The sequence below is a fragment of the Pseudorca crassidens genome, chromosome 15, assembly GCF_039906515.1.
Source record: "Pseudorca crassidens isolate mPseCra1 chromosome 15, mPseCra1.hap1, whole genome shotgun sequence".
Classification (NCBI taxonomy): Eukaryota; Metazoa; Chordata; class Mammalia; order Artiodactyla; family Delphinidae; genus Pseudorca; species Pseudorca crassidens.
This window is the reverse complement of record NC_090310.1, coordinates 70,215,985-70,230,817: the sequence shown is the minus strand read 5'-3', so window position 1 is coordinate 70,230,817 and position 14,833 is coordinate 70,215,985. Positions and strand designations below refer to the sequence as shown.

Genomic DNA, 14,833 nt, shown 5'->3' with positions numbered 1-14,833 from the left:
CCGAGTGCTAGAGACTCTGAGACCGCGGCAGGATGCCCGCAGGGGAGCAGGAGGCTAGAACCCTCAGAGCTGGGGCTGAAGGAACCCTAGGGCCTCGATGGGCCACACTCCCGAGACTCAGGTTTGGTCCTCGACATCAAGGGTCAGACAGACCAGAGGGGACACAATGAGGGCACAGACCGGCCCGGCCGCCTCCCTGCACTCGCAGAAGGCCACAGTGTCCACGGGAAGGAGGGCGCTGGCGGCTGGGGTTCAGCGTCACCGGGAGAGGCCAGTGCGTTTGTCCGGACCTGGCCGCCTGTAGCCTCAGCCATAGTCTGCATAGAACCGAGACGGCCGACCCAGCGTAGCCTCGGAACGTTCCCCTGCTGAGCCGCGATCCGAGTACGCTCTGGCTGCGTGAGAACGCGGCAGGGACAGGCAGGGTGCTGGTCCGCAGCGCCCAGCTCCGAGCAGGGGCGGGGCGGCGGCATGGCCCGCCCGGGAAGCTCTCCCTGGAGACAGCCTGATCCTTTCTGCGGAGAGCACGCTTCTCGCAGAGGGTTGAAGACGGGCTCTTCCAGCACTACAGTTGCTGATCCAAACCTTTCAGTCCAAATTTTAGTTCAAATATATTCATTTTATTAAAAATAGGCGGCCCAATATCATACCTCACTCGAGCCTTACCGAGGGCGCAAGAGAAGACAGTTTTCAAAATTAATTGGAGGAAAATATTTTACCTTCTAACACTTGAAAAAAAATCTGGCTGCGTCCGCATTAGTGGGCCCACCTGACCCCTACGCGCTGCGTCAGTCGTGCTGGTCCCGTACGGGCAGCGGCTGGACACACTCACCCAGTGTGCGCTTCTCCTGCTTTTCGCTGCTCGCGCCCAAAGCTGAAGAGCAGAAGGCGACGCGGGAGGCGGGTCGGGTCTCCGGGTACAGCGAATTTGCGATTTATCCGGTTTCTGCGCCCGGGCCAGGGTCTAGGGAGCTCTTATTTCGGGCCATCCTGTACCCGATACGGAAGGTGCGCAGCGCCCAAGCACTGTCTGGATGCCGTAGTGCGGTGCGCTCAGGGGTCCCCGTCTGCACTCGGGGGAGGTTTCTCATCTGACAGCCCTGGGGCCCCTCGCTGTGGCGTTTCCGCTTTCGGCCATCCGCCTAACTCGGCCTAGGATCTTCTAGAGCAGGGAGCCGCCGCCGAGCACCCCTCCCAGCCCCTCCGCCCCCCGATCCCCGGAGCCGGGGCGCGGAGTTTCATGGCGGGGAGATCAGCGTGGAACTCGCGGCTGAGTCCGAGGACCGACCCGAGAACCTGTACGTGGCTCTAGGGGAATCTGTCTTGGGCTCCGGTGCACACACAGCCTGCGTTCCGGGCCGGCTTGGGTTGGGCGAGTTGGGAAGACCCAGCTGAGTCCGAGTCGTCGGCCGAGACTTCCAGTTGCGGGCCCCGCGATTCGGCGCGCCTTTGCGCACAGTGGCCACTTGGGGTCGCACTTTATGCCTGTTTGAGCCTCTCCTCGGCTGGCTGACGCCGGGATCTGCTTAATCGTTACAAAACGTTCAAACAAAAACAGGGCCGGTTTCCCAGCAGCCAAGAGCCACCCGGAGCACCGTCCTGGGCTGGCCTCAGCCCCCAACCTCGGAGAACTAAGGGTTCACTGCGTTTGGCTGGGGAGAGGGCTTCAGAGCCTTTGGGCCGATTCCTTCCCCACTCCCTTCATCTACTGCATTTGTGGGTGGGGTGTGCGGGGAGCGGCGGGGCCCGCCGAGTCCTGTCTCGGGGCTCGGCCACCACACCCGCCAGGAGGGGGATGCCTCCCGCTTGGCCCGAGGAGTGTCCTCTGAGGCTGAGTTGGATTTGAACACAACTCTTCGCGCCCCAACCCTGCCCCCCAACACACAAACATGCTCAGCCCTGCAAAAACACAGCCACGCACTGCACACACACGGCCCGCGGCCGCGCTGCACACGGAGCGTCCCCCACTGGGCGGGGGACGCTTGGGAACAATGGACCCGAGAGGTGTCGTCCCGGCGCTCATTCTGAGCCTCCTGGGGGTGACACAGACTGGGGTTGGGGGAGCCAAGGGTAAAGAGGGAGGAGAGCGAGCGAAGGGGTGGACGAAGCGGCCCAGCCTATGGTGGTGGAGGCGGGGGGGCTGGCACCGAAGGCGAGCGGGCGGGGGCCGGGACACCGAGGGGGTGGGGGGCTGGGCCCGGGCCGGCTGTCCCTCTCTGCTCCAGCCCTCCGCCAGGCCTCGGCGGCTCTCCGGCTGCTCGAGCCGCCAGTCAGCTGACACGGGGGGCGGAGGAGCTGTCAGGCGCGCCCCGCCCTGCGCCGCCGGTCCGCGGGGCCCGTACAGCCATTGGCCAGCGCGCCGGGCTGCTCGGGCCCCCGCGCCCCGGTGACATCAGGGAGGCGATAAAAGGCAGCGGCTGCGCCGGATCCCGCACAGCTGCACCGCCGGGCTGCGAGCGGCTGAGATCGGGAGAGCCCAAGAGCAAGAGAGCTAGAGAGCGAGCGGCGGGCGCTCGCCCGGCGCCACCCCTCGACCCGGCCGCGCGCCCCGCTCGCTTCTCCACCCCTCCCGGCTCGGCCCGGCCCCGGCTCGGCCACAGCCCCGAGCTCTGGGGCGGCGCAGGCAGCCTCGGGACTCTCCCGCGCGCCGCCGCGTCCCCAGACAAAGGCTTGGCCGGCGGCCCCGGCCCGCTGCGCCCTCCGCTCCCCACCTCCCGGGCTCGCCGCTCTTCGCCCCCGCTCCCGGCTCGGCGCGCCCCGGCCGGCTGCAAAGTTTCCCGGGCGGCGGCGGCGGCTGCGCCTCGCGTGAGCGATGGCCGCGGAGCTGAGCATGGGGCCCGAGTTGCCCACCAGCCCGCTGGCTATGGAGTACGTCAACGACTTCGACCTGCTCAAGTTCGACGTAAAGAAGGAGCCGCTGGGGCGCGCGGACCGCCCGGGACGGCCCTGCACGCGCCTGCAGCCAGCCGGCTCGGTGTCGTCCACACCGCTCAGCACGCCGTGCAGCTCGGTGCCCTCGTCGCCCAGCTTCAGCCCAACCGAACAGAAGACCCACCTCGAGGACCTGTACTGGATGGCGAGCAACTACCAGCAGATGAACCCCGAGGCGCTCAACCTGACGCCCGAGGACGCAGTGGAGGCGCTCATAGGCTCGCACCCAGTGCCACAGCCGTTGCAGAGCTTCGACGGCTTCCGCGGCGCGCACCACCACCATCACCACCACCACCCACACCCGCACCACGCGTACCCGGGCGCCGGCGTGGCGCACGACGAGCTGGGCCCACACGCGCACCCGCACCATCACCATCATCACCAAGCGTCGCCGCCGCCGTCCAGCGCGGCCAGCCCCGCGCAGCAGCTGCCCACCAGCCACTCCGGGCCTGGGCCGCACGCGGCGGCCGCGGCGACGGCGGCTGGTGGTAGCAGCAGCGTGGAGGACCGCTTCTCCGACGACCAGCTCGTGTCCATGTCCGTGCGCGAGCTGAACCGCCACCTGCGGGGCTTCACCAAGGACGAGGTGATCCGCCTGAAGCAGAAGCGGCGGACCCTGAAGAACCGGGGCTACGCCCAGTCGTGCAGGTATAAACGCGTCCAGCAGAAACACCACCTGGAGAATGAGAAGACGCAGCTCATTCAGCAGGTGGAGCAGCTTAAGCAGGAGGTGTCCCGGCTGGCCCGCGAAAGAGACGCCTACAAGGTCAAGTGCGAGAAACTCGCCAACTCCGGCTTCAGGGAGGCGGGCTCCACCAGCGACAGCCCCTCCTCTCCCGAGTTCTTTCTGTGAGTCGTGGCCGCTCCCGGCCCCCGCCCTTGCCCCGGCCCGGACTCCCCGTCCCGTGTCCCCAGCCCCGGACTCCCCCGGACCCTGTCCCTGCCACGGCCCCAGCCATGACCTGTTTGACTTGAGGGAGAGGGAGGAAGGGCGCGCGGGACGCGGGCGACGGGAGGGCGCGCGGGCAGGCAGGGGACATTGGCCAAGGCGAGAGCGGTGAGCGCCAGCGGCGCCTCCTAGACTCGAGCAGAGCCAGAGGGAGGCGAGGGGGTGGGAAGTCCCAGAGCAACTTTTCTCCAGGCTGGAGGGCGGCAAGGCATAGTCGCGAGGAGTCGCCAAGGCCGTCTGGAGACTCCTGGCTTCCTGAACTTTGCGCGTTAAGCCGGGGCCGCTTCCTCGCGGCCCGGAGCGTAATCCAGTCCAGCAAGAGAGCAGCGAGGAGAGGAAAGGAGAGGGAGCCTGGCGTCCCGGCAGGCGCGAGGCGAGGCTGAGCGAAGCAAGGAAGGACAGACGGACCTGTCTGTCCAGGGTCCGGAGAACACTGGCTCTCAGCCCCGAGACGCGGGCCTCAGTTAGGACGTTCTGCGCGCAAATCTCATCAGTTTTATTGCCTGCTCGATTATATAGAAAAAATACGAAAATCTGCATTAAAAATATTAATCCTGCATGCTGGACATGTATGGTAATAATTTCTATTTTGTACCATTTTCTTGTTTAACTTTAGCATGTTGTTGATCATGGATCATAACCCCCTTGTTTCTTTGGGTGAGAAGGGATCGCAGTTCGGAAACTCCGACGGCTGCTTGTCGGGTTTCAGTCTATGAGCTGTAGGCTTGTAAATACCCGCCCCGCCAAACCGCTTAAGAGAACCTGGCAGCAAGCTGAGTGTCTTTGTTTGGGTTTATTATTATGGCATTTTTTTGTAAGTAAAAAAACAAAAAACAAAAAACAAAAAAACAAACTTCTGGGCATTTGCATCAGAAAACAACTCTGTCTTGGGGCACCCTTGGAAATTGCATGTTTTCTCCCCCTCCCCTGCCCCCTTTCGGTCCTCTTTTCCTCCCGTTCTAGTTTTCAATTTTGTTTTTGTTGGGAGAAAGAAGACTGGGGTCCCAGCTCCCTAGTACCAGGGCAGGGCAGCTGCAGAGTTTCACACCCTGGAGGCCGGGGGAGTGTCCTCACATCACCTGGTTTTAGGGCTACGTTGACACCCCTAACAAGATAGGAAAGGAAAACAGACCTTGTTTGCTTTTTATTGCAACCAGAATCACCCCAGGGTCCCCACGAAACTCTCCAGGCCCGCACTAATTGCTGGGGCCGAAATGCTCCTCGGGTGACCGGCTTCACCAGCCCAGACTGCCCAACGGTGACCTGAACTTATGTTGAACCAATCACCACACTCAGAAAGTACCAGAAACCCAAACATTGGCAAGTAATTTTGCAACTTTCAAGTGCATTCTTTAGCCCAATATGTTATGTGTGTTTCTTTCCCTGCTTTTGAGAGAGCGGGAGAGTTATTGGTGGTGTTACCCCCGCCCCCTTCAGTTGTATAGTAGTTATAGGGAAGATCTGGGTGTTTTTTCTTTATTATTACTTTTTTTCCCCCCTGCAGGTCAGTAAGAGGATTTAAGTTGCACTGACAAAAATACCAAAATGAAAGCGTATTTTTTAGTTCTCATTTGAAATTGCTGGCGCTGCTGGCCGGATGCATTTTTGAGTTTGTATTAGTTGATAAATTAACAGTAATAACAAGATTGTATGAACCGCATGGTGCTTGCAGTTTTAAATATTGTGGATATTTGTCCTGCATCAGAAACGAGCTTCGGTTTTTACGGATTCAACTGTGTTGAAATCAAATTTGCCTCAACAGAAATTGTTTTTATTTCATGTACAATAAGGGATCAATTTCAAACCCTGCTTATGATATGAAAATATTAAAACCTAGTCTATTGTAGTTTTATTCAGACTGGTTTCTGTTTTTTGGTTATTAAAATGGTTTCCTATTTTGCTTATTAAAACCATGGAAATGGTGTTTATTTACAGGACTCCGCATTCGCCTGTCTTTTCTTCTCTTGCCTCTTCAAGTATCGCCCCAGTTTGGGCGGCACCCTCACCCTTCCCCCGGCCAGTGGGGAAGCAGACAAATCTGGGCAAAGCTCTCCCTTGAGTGTGTGAGTGTGTGTGTGTGCGTACCTGAGCCTCAAACGTGTCTTCTGCTTCTCACTCTAGGTTCGGACACCGGTCAAGAGCCGGTTGATGAGCGGAGAGGGGGGCACACGCCACTTTGGCGGAGCGTTCAGGCTTGGGCATCACGACTGGTCTGCTGGCCTGCTGGCTCTGAGGTTGGCTGAACCCAGGAAGCCGAGAGCTGCCACCCTGATGGGGAAGCAGGGTGTTTCTGGCAATCAGGCTCGTGGGCCCTGCCATTCTGGCCCTCCTGCTTGGAGCACCTGCTGGGAGCAACCAGAATTGCCCTAGAATGCCAGCTCTGAGTGGAGGCCTAGCCCCCTCTCCCCCAGAGCTTGTGGAAGAAGGTGGAATCCAGCACGAGGTCCTGGGGTGTAAGACCCTTCAGACAGGAAGCCCATCCGTGCAAACCGTTTGCTGCCACTCAGGCCTGGAGCCCTCAGCCCCAAGGAAGGGCACTGCACCATCGGACCGGGATCTCAACGACTCCACAAATCGGGGGTCGTAGGGGGTTGGGGCATTGTTCTGGTGCGGCAGCTCTGCCCATATGTCCTTGACAGGGAGGTGGTCCCAGAACCTTTCCTTTCCCAGACTCAGAGGAGGCAAGGTCGTCTGTCTAGGTTCCTCCAAACCCCTCTCAGCCTTCTCGGAATCCCGTCTAGAACTCTGGGTGGGGACCGCCCCCTCCCACCACCTCTGGAAGAATTCTCTGTTTCTTTGGCAAAGGCAGGTTCCAAGGGGTTTCTGATCTACTCAGACCCAGTATCTGCAGTCTGGGAGACTCAGCTTTCCAGCCCTCGGGCTCCCTGGCCCGGGATTCCTAACATGGAATTTCAGGACCTGAATGGGGAGATGCAGGAAACCCAAGCAGTAGAACCCCAGCCAGGAACTAGAGCTGGAAGCAGCCAAGGAGAAGAAAGGGGACGGTGAAACTAACGGCAATAGATTTTGGCCTAGGTCCCTGGAGGCCTGGGATTGGTGGTCAGGGTACGGCAAAGAGGGGGGAAAATCCCGACAGGAAGGATGCAAATAATACCAGAGTAATTTACATGTAGCAGAACTTTGGTGCTGTCTGGGAGGAGAGAAGTCAGAGATTCTAGCTTCAATTAAATTCCAAGGCCCAGTTCATTTCACCAACCCGAAGAGGTACCTGGCAGGGAGGGCTTTGGCTGTGATCTGGGAATAGGATGGAAGCTGGGTCTGGCTGTGGGGTGACTCTACCGGTGCATGCACGGCGGAAGGAGCAAGGGGGTATGATAGCTGGGTAACTGCGTGTGCAAGTGCACATGCACAGAAGGGGTAAAAGCGTGCCCACGTGAACGGTGTATCCCCTTTGGGGCAAAAAAGGTCTGGCAGGTGGCGCTCTGGAAGAAATCCGGATGCGTGGCTCGGGGGACCAAGGGAGACCACCAGGACTCCATGCGGTGGAGACTTGACTCCCTTTGGAATCATCCCAAGCCGACCGGCATCCTCCACCTCTAGAGTCGCCTGGACTCCGCCAGAAAACCGTCTGGGCTGGGAAGGGTCGCAAACTCCAAAACGTTGTTCCTCCTTCCCCAGAGCACAGAGACACACAGTCCGGTGACCGACATCATCACGCTGCATCCTGAACGACACGGTGGCTCAGGCCGGTTCAGAGTGACCATTTGCATCTCTGAGAAGCTGACAATCCCATGACGCAGTCCTAGTGACACACTGACACACAGATACACAGACATCCACATCCTGCCTCCACACTGGTGCCCTCTTGGGCACTGTTAGTCCCTGCGCAACCCACCATTAGAGCACCAACCAGCCCGGGCGCACGCAGATGAGAGCAGGGCCTTCGGAGGAGGCCGGGGCCTCCAGCAAGCAAGTTCCGGCCACATCCCTGCCCGCCGCCTTGCCGCAGACCCGGCGCCCAGAAGCTCCGGAAAGCGACCGGGGGCCCGAGGTCCTTGGGTTCGTCCCACCCCGGCGGCGCCTTGCAGGCCGGAGGCTCCTTTCGGTTCCCACCACTCCCCGCCACCCACGGGCTGCTCGCGACCCTCCGTGAGCCGGGGGAAAAAATCGTCCCCACGTCGGGTGTGCTCCACGCCAGCACGGGTCCCACGTAGACAGGCTGGCGCCTGCCCTTGGGAGCGCATGGCGAGACAGACACACGGGCCTCGAGACTGTGGCTCCGCTGCAGCCCGCGACCCGGGCTGGGGAGGCCCCGGTCCGGTCGCGAGCGCAGGACCCCGCTTGCGACCCCGGAATCTCATGGGCGTGCGGGAGGCTGTGCTGGCTGGACCGGTCGGGGAAGGCGCCATCAGCTCCACTTTCCAGTCTGCTCGCGTCCTTACTTTCTTGGCCATTTCCCTTTCCTTAGCTCTTCCTTTGGGAAACTCATCATTTCAGAAAACTTTCTCCCTCCGGTTCCCACCCCCCCTTTTTTTTTCCTTTCTCTTCTGCCTTTTATTCCGGCGCGGACTGGCAGAGAGGGCTTTGAGAGCGGGCTCTGAGGTGACGGGTAAGTGTGGGGAGGAGTGGAGAGATGGAGATGAGAGTCTGGCGTCCCCAGAGCCACCGCGCAGCGCCGGAGCCCTGGCCAGCTGTTCTGGGCTCCCGCCGGCCCGATTCCGCTATCCTCCCTTTCCCCTCCTCATGCTTCCCCCAGCGGCAGGGCTGGTTGGGAATGGACCCGGAGCAAGGTCCTCGCTGGTGCCAGAGGGGACCGGTCGGTCTCCACTCTCCGTGAACGGAGTCCCTGGGGAGCTGGGGCTGGGTCCTACACCCAGACCCTTCTTTCTGCACAGCCAGGCTTCCTTCAGTCCAGGGTCTCTGGGCATTTCTGTGGCAGGACAACCCCCAACCCTGTCAGAGGTGCCCACCTGCCTGCCCACTCCAGCTGTGCCTACCCAGGGGCCTCACAGTGGGAGCTGCCAATAACCATGCCAGGTAACCCAAGATGGTCGTTTCACTTTTTCTGTGACGTAGAGATGCAGCTTCTGCCACAGCCAGCAAAACCCTCAGCCACCCATCCCCACTCCTCAAGTTCTTTCTCTCCAGGCCTGGGAAACAGCTGGGTTTAGAGTCTAGTTCCCTTGCAGGCTTTCAGATGCAAAACCCGCTTCTGAGCCCTTCTGTTTTCAGAAAGGAAAACCCAGCACTGGCGTCTTGCGTAACCCTTCCCTCTACAGCCCTCTGTCCGCCCGCCTGGCCTCACAACCCTGAGATAGCAGTGTTTGGATTTGTTATGTAAGGACAGGAGGATTAGAGGTTTGCTCTGCCCCTCCTCCCCCCACCAAAATAAAAGTCCTCACATGGCGCATCCTGTAGACAGTGTCTTCTGCAGCAGCAGCTCTCCTGAAAGAGTTCAGTCAGGGTAGAAAAGCTGCTCCGGAGCTTGTGCCCAGCACAGTACTTGGGGGAGACATGCCAGCTTTCCATGAAGGGAGAGTCTCACGTGCAGGGTGTACCTGGTTTGAGGAAGCAGCCACCATGAACCGTCCCAGGCTGGTACTTACCAGGCTCAGAGGACTAGCCTCCTCTTGGGGAAGGCAGATGCTTCTGCTGCTGGAATTTCATCATTTCTACACTTCTCGCCCCTGGAGCAAGGTGTCCAGACCCTGGAGAGCACCCCTTACACCTGGAGAGCTCACATTCTCTGTGCCTTGTGTGTCTTCACCATGTGCTACATGCATTTTCCGTGCCTTACACGTGTTCTTAATATCTTGTACCCTTCTCCCTTGTCCTGCGCATATTATCTTAAAAGATGCATTTAGATAAGAACATCAGAGCTAACTGTTCTCAGCTGGAGGAAATTAAATATATCAGAAAAGTTGCTGCTCCGGTTTGAAAAACAACCTACCTTATTAATAACGATTTGTTCCAAAGCAAAACTTGGTTTTAGCTGCATCTCCGCATTCTTTGCATGTGAAGGCACTTTCGTGTAAAATAGCCACTCATTACACGTTCCTTTTTATTGGCATCAAAAAAAAGATGATGTCCTCTAGGCTGGAGGGGCTGCCACAGAGGCAGTGCAAGGAGGCCTGCAACTTTTGGAAGAAGCCAGTTGCAGCTTGAGAAGAGAGCTGAAGCCCACAGATCCAATGTTTATATTGTTGTGTTTTCCTTTTTGGAGCTTGGGGGCTTTTATCAGGACTTACATTTCGTCCAGTAAATAGACGGGGTGGGAAGATAGAGGGTGTCCATTTCGGAGCCAGGGATGGTGAGATGGACATTGAGCCTGGCCTGTGACTCCATCAGAAGTCAGGAAACGAGGCTGTCCTGAGCTTACTTTCAAGTCCCTTTGTTTCTTCTGATCTGTCACTTTCACTGCCCTGACCCTGCCAGGGTTACTTCCATCTGTGTCCTACTGAGGAGAGCCCATGCGCCTGGGCTGGTCTGGGGACAGCAAAGGGCTGCGCTTCTCAGTGCAGGACTCGGCATCTGCCCTCCTTTGTGTCCTGGGAATCCGAGCCTGGTACATGTCCATTTCCACGGACAGGAGCAAGCAGATCGCAGTGCATACAAGGTCTGACCAGATCACGAGGTTAATCCCATTACGACATTTCACTTAAGTCTCTGAGTGCGGGCTGCTAGTACCCATGCCGGTCAGAGATGGACAAGTAGGCCCAGAGTGGTCATCTCTTACCCAGGGTCACCCAGTGCAGGGTCTAGGACTTGAATCCCCACCTATCTGATGCCAAAATTTGTATTTTTGCCACCAAACCCCATAAGTCCACTATCCCTTATCTGAAACACTTGGGAGGGGGGTAGAGCTTGAGGAAAAGTATGGACTGGTGGGAAATAGCCCTTTTGGGGGACAGTTTCCTTTTTAATTCCCTTTGCAGAGGGCAGTCACTTTCTTGGGGGCATATGTAATGCTCTCCAGCCACAAGGCTCCCTGCCCAGGCACGGAGATGGGGAATGGGGCCTTGGAGATGCAGCAGGACAAACAGCACAAGGGGGTCAGAGGGACAATGCAGGTCTGTTGCTCATTTCAGACTCTCATGGAGGAGCCAGCAGGGTGGTTATGTGTGTGTGTGTGTGTGTGTGTGTGTGTGTGTGTGTGTTGGGGGGAGGCCCACCTAGCATTGTTAGGCTTGCGACATTGGTGCTGTCTGTAATTAATCAGAGTCCTTTCACCTTTTATTTGTTCTCAACTGAACTTTCCAAAAAATGTATCGTAATGATCAGAGCAAGTGTTTATAGAAGAAGTAGCCTCTAGGTGAGGCAATTTTAATGGAATTACTCATAGATGAACCAAAGCTGTTTCCAGTATGATATTGGAGCTTTGGACCCGTACAGAGATGTGCTTACACTCTTAAGCAGGAACCTGCAGAAACACGTGTGTAACTCATGTTTACATACACAGAGACAAGCACATAGGTGCACACACACTTAAACGCAGAATCCACGTGTGCTTATTTGCCATACATGCACTCTCAGAGTCACTTGCACACACACATGCATGTACATTGCACATGGATCCACAGGTGTGTATCCATGCCCGTGTGCATGCATGTCCGAATGCTCGTACACAGCCATTTACACGGTGTGCATGGACTGTGCAATATTATGCACACGCCCATTTGGATTTATACTCGCACTGAAATACAATGGATTGCATACGTCTATACACTCTCACAAAACGCACATGGGTCACACACACAAACACACACGTTGTATGTTGAACACTGGCCTTCATATCCATTCACACACAAGCACCATGTCACAAGTGAAATGTGGCACTGGTGGGGTTAATGGAGGCCCAGACTCCCATAAATATTTATACGAAGCACTCAGGCTCTCAAAGTGGGAGACGAAACCTCTCCCTGCAAGCCGCTGTAAATCACGCAGCTGCTGTGTGGTACCTGTCAGATCCAGGGCTGTGTGATCCTGGACTTGTTCCATGAGGGCAGCCATATACGTGCTGGAGCACACGGCCCTCTCCCCGCCTCGCCAGGCATCCCAGCAGATGTGCCAAGGTCGGTCCCCACTCCGAGGATTCTTCTGTGAGCAGCAAAAGGAAGCATTTGAACACTGCTGCTACTGCAAGTGCAGGGTTGGGGTGGGGGGAGGTAAGGGCGAGGCTTTTTGTGAATATCTGAGCCTTGTCCTCTCCAGTGAAGAGAGAAGTTATCCCGGAGGGCCTTGGAGAGCAGGTAGGTGCAAGAGAGGGCTGGGGGTCCTGGGCTGATCCAGGTTCACTGCAGCAGGGACTCCAGTTTCTGGAGTTGAGTTCACCTACTAAATTTTGGGTCCCAGGAGCCTGCTGAATGGCAGTGTGCCGTAGCCGCTATAACCCTGAGTTCAGTGAATATTCTGCCTCCAATCCTGCCACCTCAAAGCATTCATTCAATCATCGAGCAAATATTTGTTGTGTCTTCCCGATGCCAGGCACTGTGCTAGGTGTTGGCAATACAGCAATGGGCAAAACCAGAGACAATCCCAGCAAACAAATCCTCATGCAGTTTACAGTCTAGAAGGAGAGAAGGGGAGAGAGAGAGAGAGAGAGAGAGAGAGATGCAGTTAGATGTTACACTAACCAGGGTATAATTTCAAAAGGAGACAACTGTTATGGAGGAAAGAAACCGAGCCCTCTGAGAGCCTATGTACAACAAAGAAGCTGACACAGACTGGGAAAAGAGTGGTCAGGGAGGGCTTCCTGGAGGAAGTGATGTTTGAATGAAGATCCGGAGCCTGGGTAGGAGTTATCCAAGTCAAGTGGGTAGGCGAAGAACATTCTAGGTCTAAATTTCTTTTAGTCTTAATTTTAAAATAAGTGATCAGAATCTCTGTCTCCTCCCTGATTTTCTTTTTTACTTTCTCACCTTGTTCACTATTCCTGCCACACTGACTGCCTGGTGTTTCTGGAACTTGCTGGTTACTCTCCTTGCTTAGAGCATTTGCTTGAGCTCTTCCCTCAGCCTGAACCACTGTTCCCCCAGATAAAACTGTGGTAAAGGGCTTCCCTTGTGGCGCAGTGGATGAGAGTCCGCCTGCCGATGCAGGGGACGCGGGTTCGTGCCCCGGTCCGGGAGAATCCCACGTGCCGCGGAGTGGCTGGGCCCGTGAGCCATGGCCGCTGGCCTGCGCGTCCGGAGCCTGTGCTCCGCAACGGGAGAGGCCACAACAGTGAGAGGTCCGCATACCGTGAAAAAAACCCCCCCAAAATCCCCCCAAAAAACAAAACTGTGGTAAACTCCCTCACCTCCTTTAAGTCCTTGCTCCCATTTCACCTCCTTGATCAAGTTTATCCTGACCTCCCTACTCGATCTGGCAACCGGCTCCCTTCCTTCTGCCTGGGCACTCCTGACCTGCCTTATTCTGCTCTACCGTTTCTTTTTTTGTTTTTGCCCCATAGCACTAATCACCTTAGGACACTGGATTACCTCTTCATTTATTGCTTATTTTCTGGCAAATAAGCTCTGTGAGGTCACTGTCTGCTGGCTGTTTTGTTCACTGATGCTCCTAAGCGAGATGAGTGGTGCCTGGCACTGTAGGACCTCAATAACCCAATACTGGGCTGAATGAATAAGTGTTAAGTAAAATGTATTTAAAGAGGAAAGGGGCAATAGCTGTGAAAGCATGGGTTTAACGTCCTGGCTATCTGTATTTACCTGTCTATCTATCTATCCAGCCAGTCTATATATCTGTTCATTTATCAACCATCTATCTATCTATCCATCCAATCTATGTATCTATTCATCTATCAAGCATCTATTTGCCTATCAATTATCTGTTTACCTATCCATCCAATCTATGAATCTATTCATCTATCAGTCATCTACCTGTCTATGAATTATATATGTATCCATCCAATCTATGTATTTATTCATCTACCAATCATCTATCAGTTATCTATCTATCTGTCTCTCATGTATCTAGTTTTTTGATACTCCTTAACACACATACTGCTAAAAAAAGTGTTTTAAAGGTTGTGTCATCGTGCTCCCAAATCTTGTATATGTCAGTGGTGCACTTTGGGATACATTTTGGTGTCCATGAGGAGAAAGGCTGCCATCTGATAGGAGAGGCAGGTCGGGGAGCGCTGGGGTGGGACAGCAGGGGAGGGGGATTTGGGGAGGGGGCCAGAGCAGAGCTTAATCTCATTGTTTCCCCCTAAATTCTTGGTGGGTCTTTGAAGAGAAAAAGGCAGGGTGGGGGGATCAGAGAAGGGTCTTGTCAGGACGCTGAGGGCAGGGAGGTAGCCAGTTTCCCCCCGTTGCTGACTGCCCTCCCTCCCCCAGTTTATCCAGTCCCTCGCTCTAATCTCACGCAGAAAAAAAGCCTCCTCCTCCCAGTTGCTTTCTGAGCTGAGAAGAAAGCCTCCTAAATACTTTGTCCCCTTGACAAGTTATTTTTAAAAAGAAATGTCTCTGAATCCAACATTTGTGATGATTTTTTTTTTTTTTTAAGAGAAAACACTCCACAAATCAACAGCTCTCTTGTTTTAAGCGATTGCTAGGGTTTGGAGAGCAGGCTGCTTGGTAAACACACTTTGGAGACATCCAGAAAAGATTGCGTTCAGTGTCCTCCAGTCAAAATCAACCTTCCCCGAAAGCTCCTGCTTTGTGTTTCATTGATGCAGGAAGGGGTTCTCTAAAAGCAGAACAAAGACGAGGTTCCTGCAGTTCCCGGAGGACATTTCTTCTGGATAATCCGGTCTGGGAAATCTAGGCACATCTGTGAGCAGCCCCCCCACCCGACTCCCTAGCCGTTTGGCTCTTTACCTCACACTGGAAGGGATCAGCCATTCTGCCCATCTCACGGCTGGGTAAATAGAGTCAGGGGCATCTTGTCTCCAAGCAGAGCTGGGAGAGACTGTGTCTCTGGGTGCCTGTTAATACCACGTGGCCAGTGAACTCTTCCAACTTATTGTTTTAGTTCTTGAAAAATAAGCTG

General features: G+C 55.8%; 1 protein-coding gene across 1 annotated transcript; it reads left to right on the top strand.

The window, feature by feature from the left end:
* Nucleotides 1–2,374: 2,374 nt before the first annotated feature.
* Nucleotides 2,375–5,817, top strand: MAFB (MAF bZIP transcription factor B). The gene has a single exon (XM_067708134.1). The coding sequence runs from the start codon at nt 2,813–2,815 to the stop codon at nt 3,782–3,784; it is 972 nt and encodes a 323-aa protein (XP_067564235.1). The 5' UTR covers nt 2,375–2,812; the 3' UTR covers nt 3,785–5,817.
* The last annotated feature ends 9,016 nt before the right edge of the window (nt 5,818–14,833 follow it).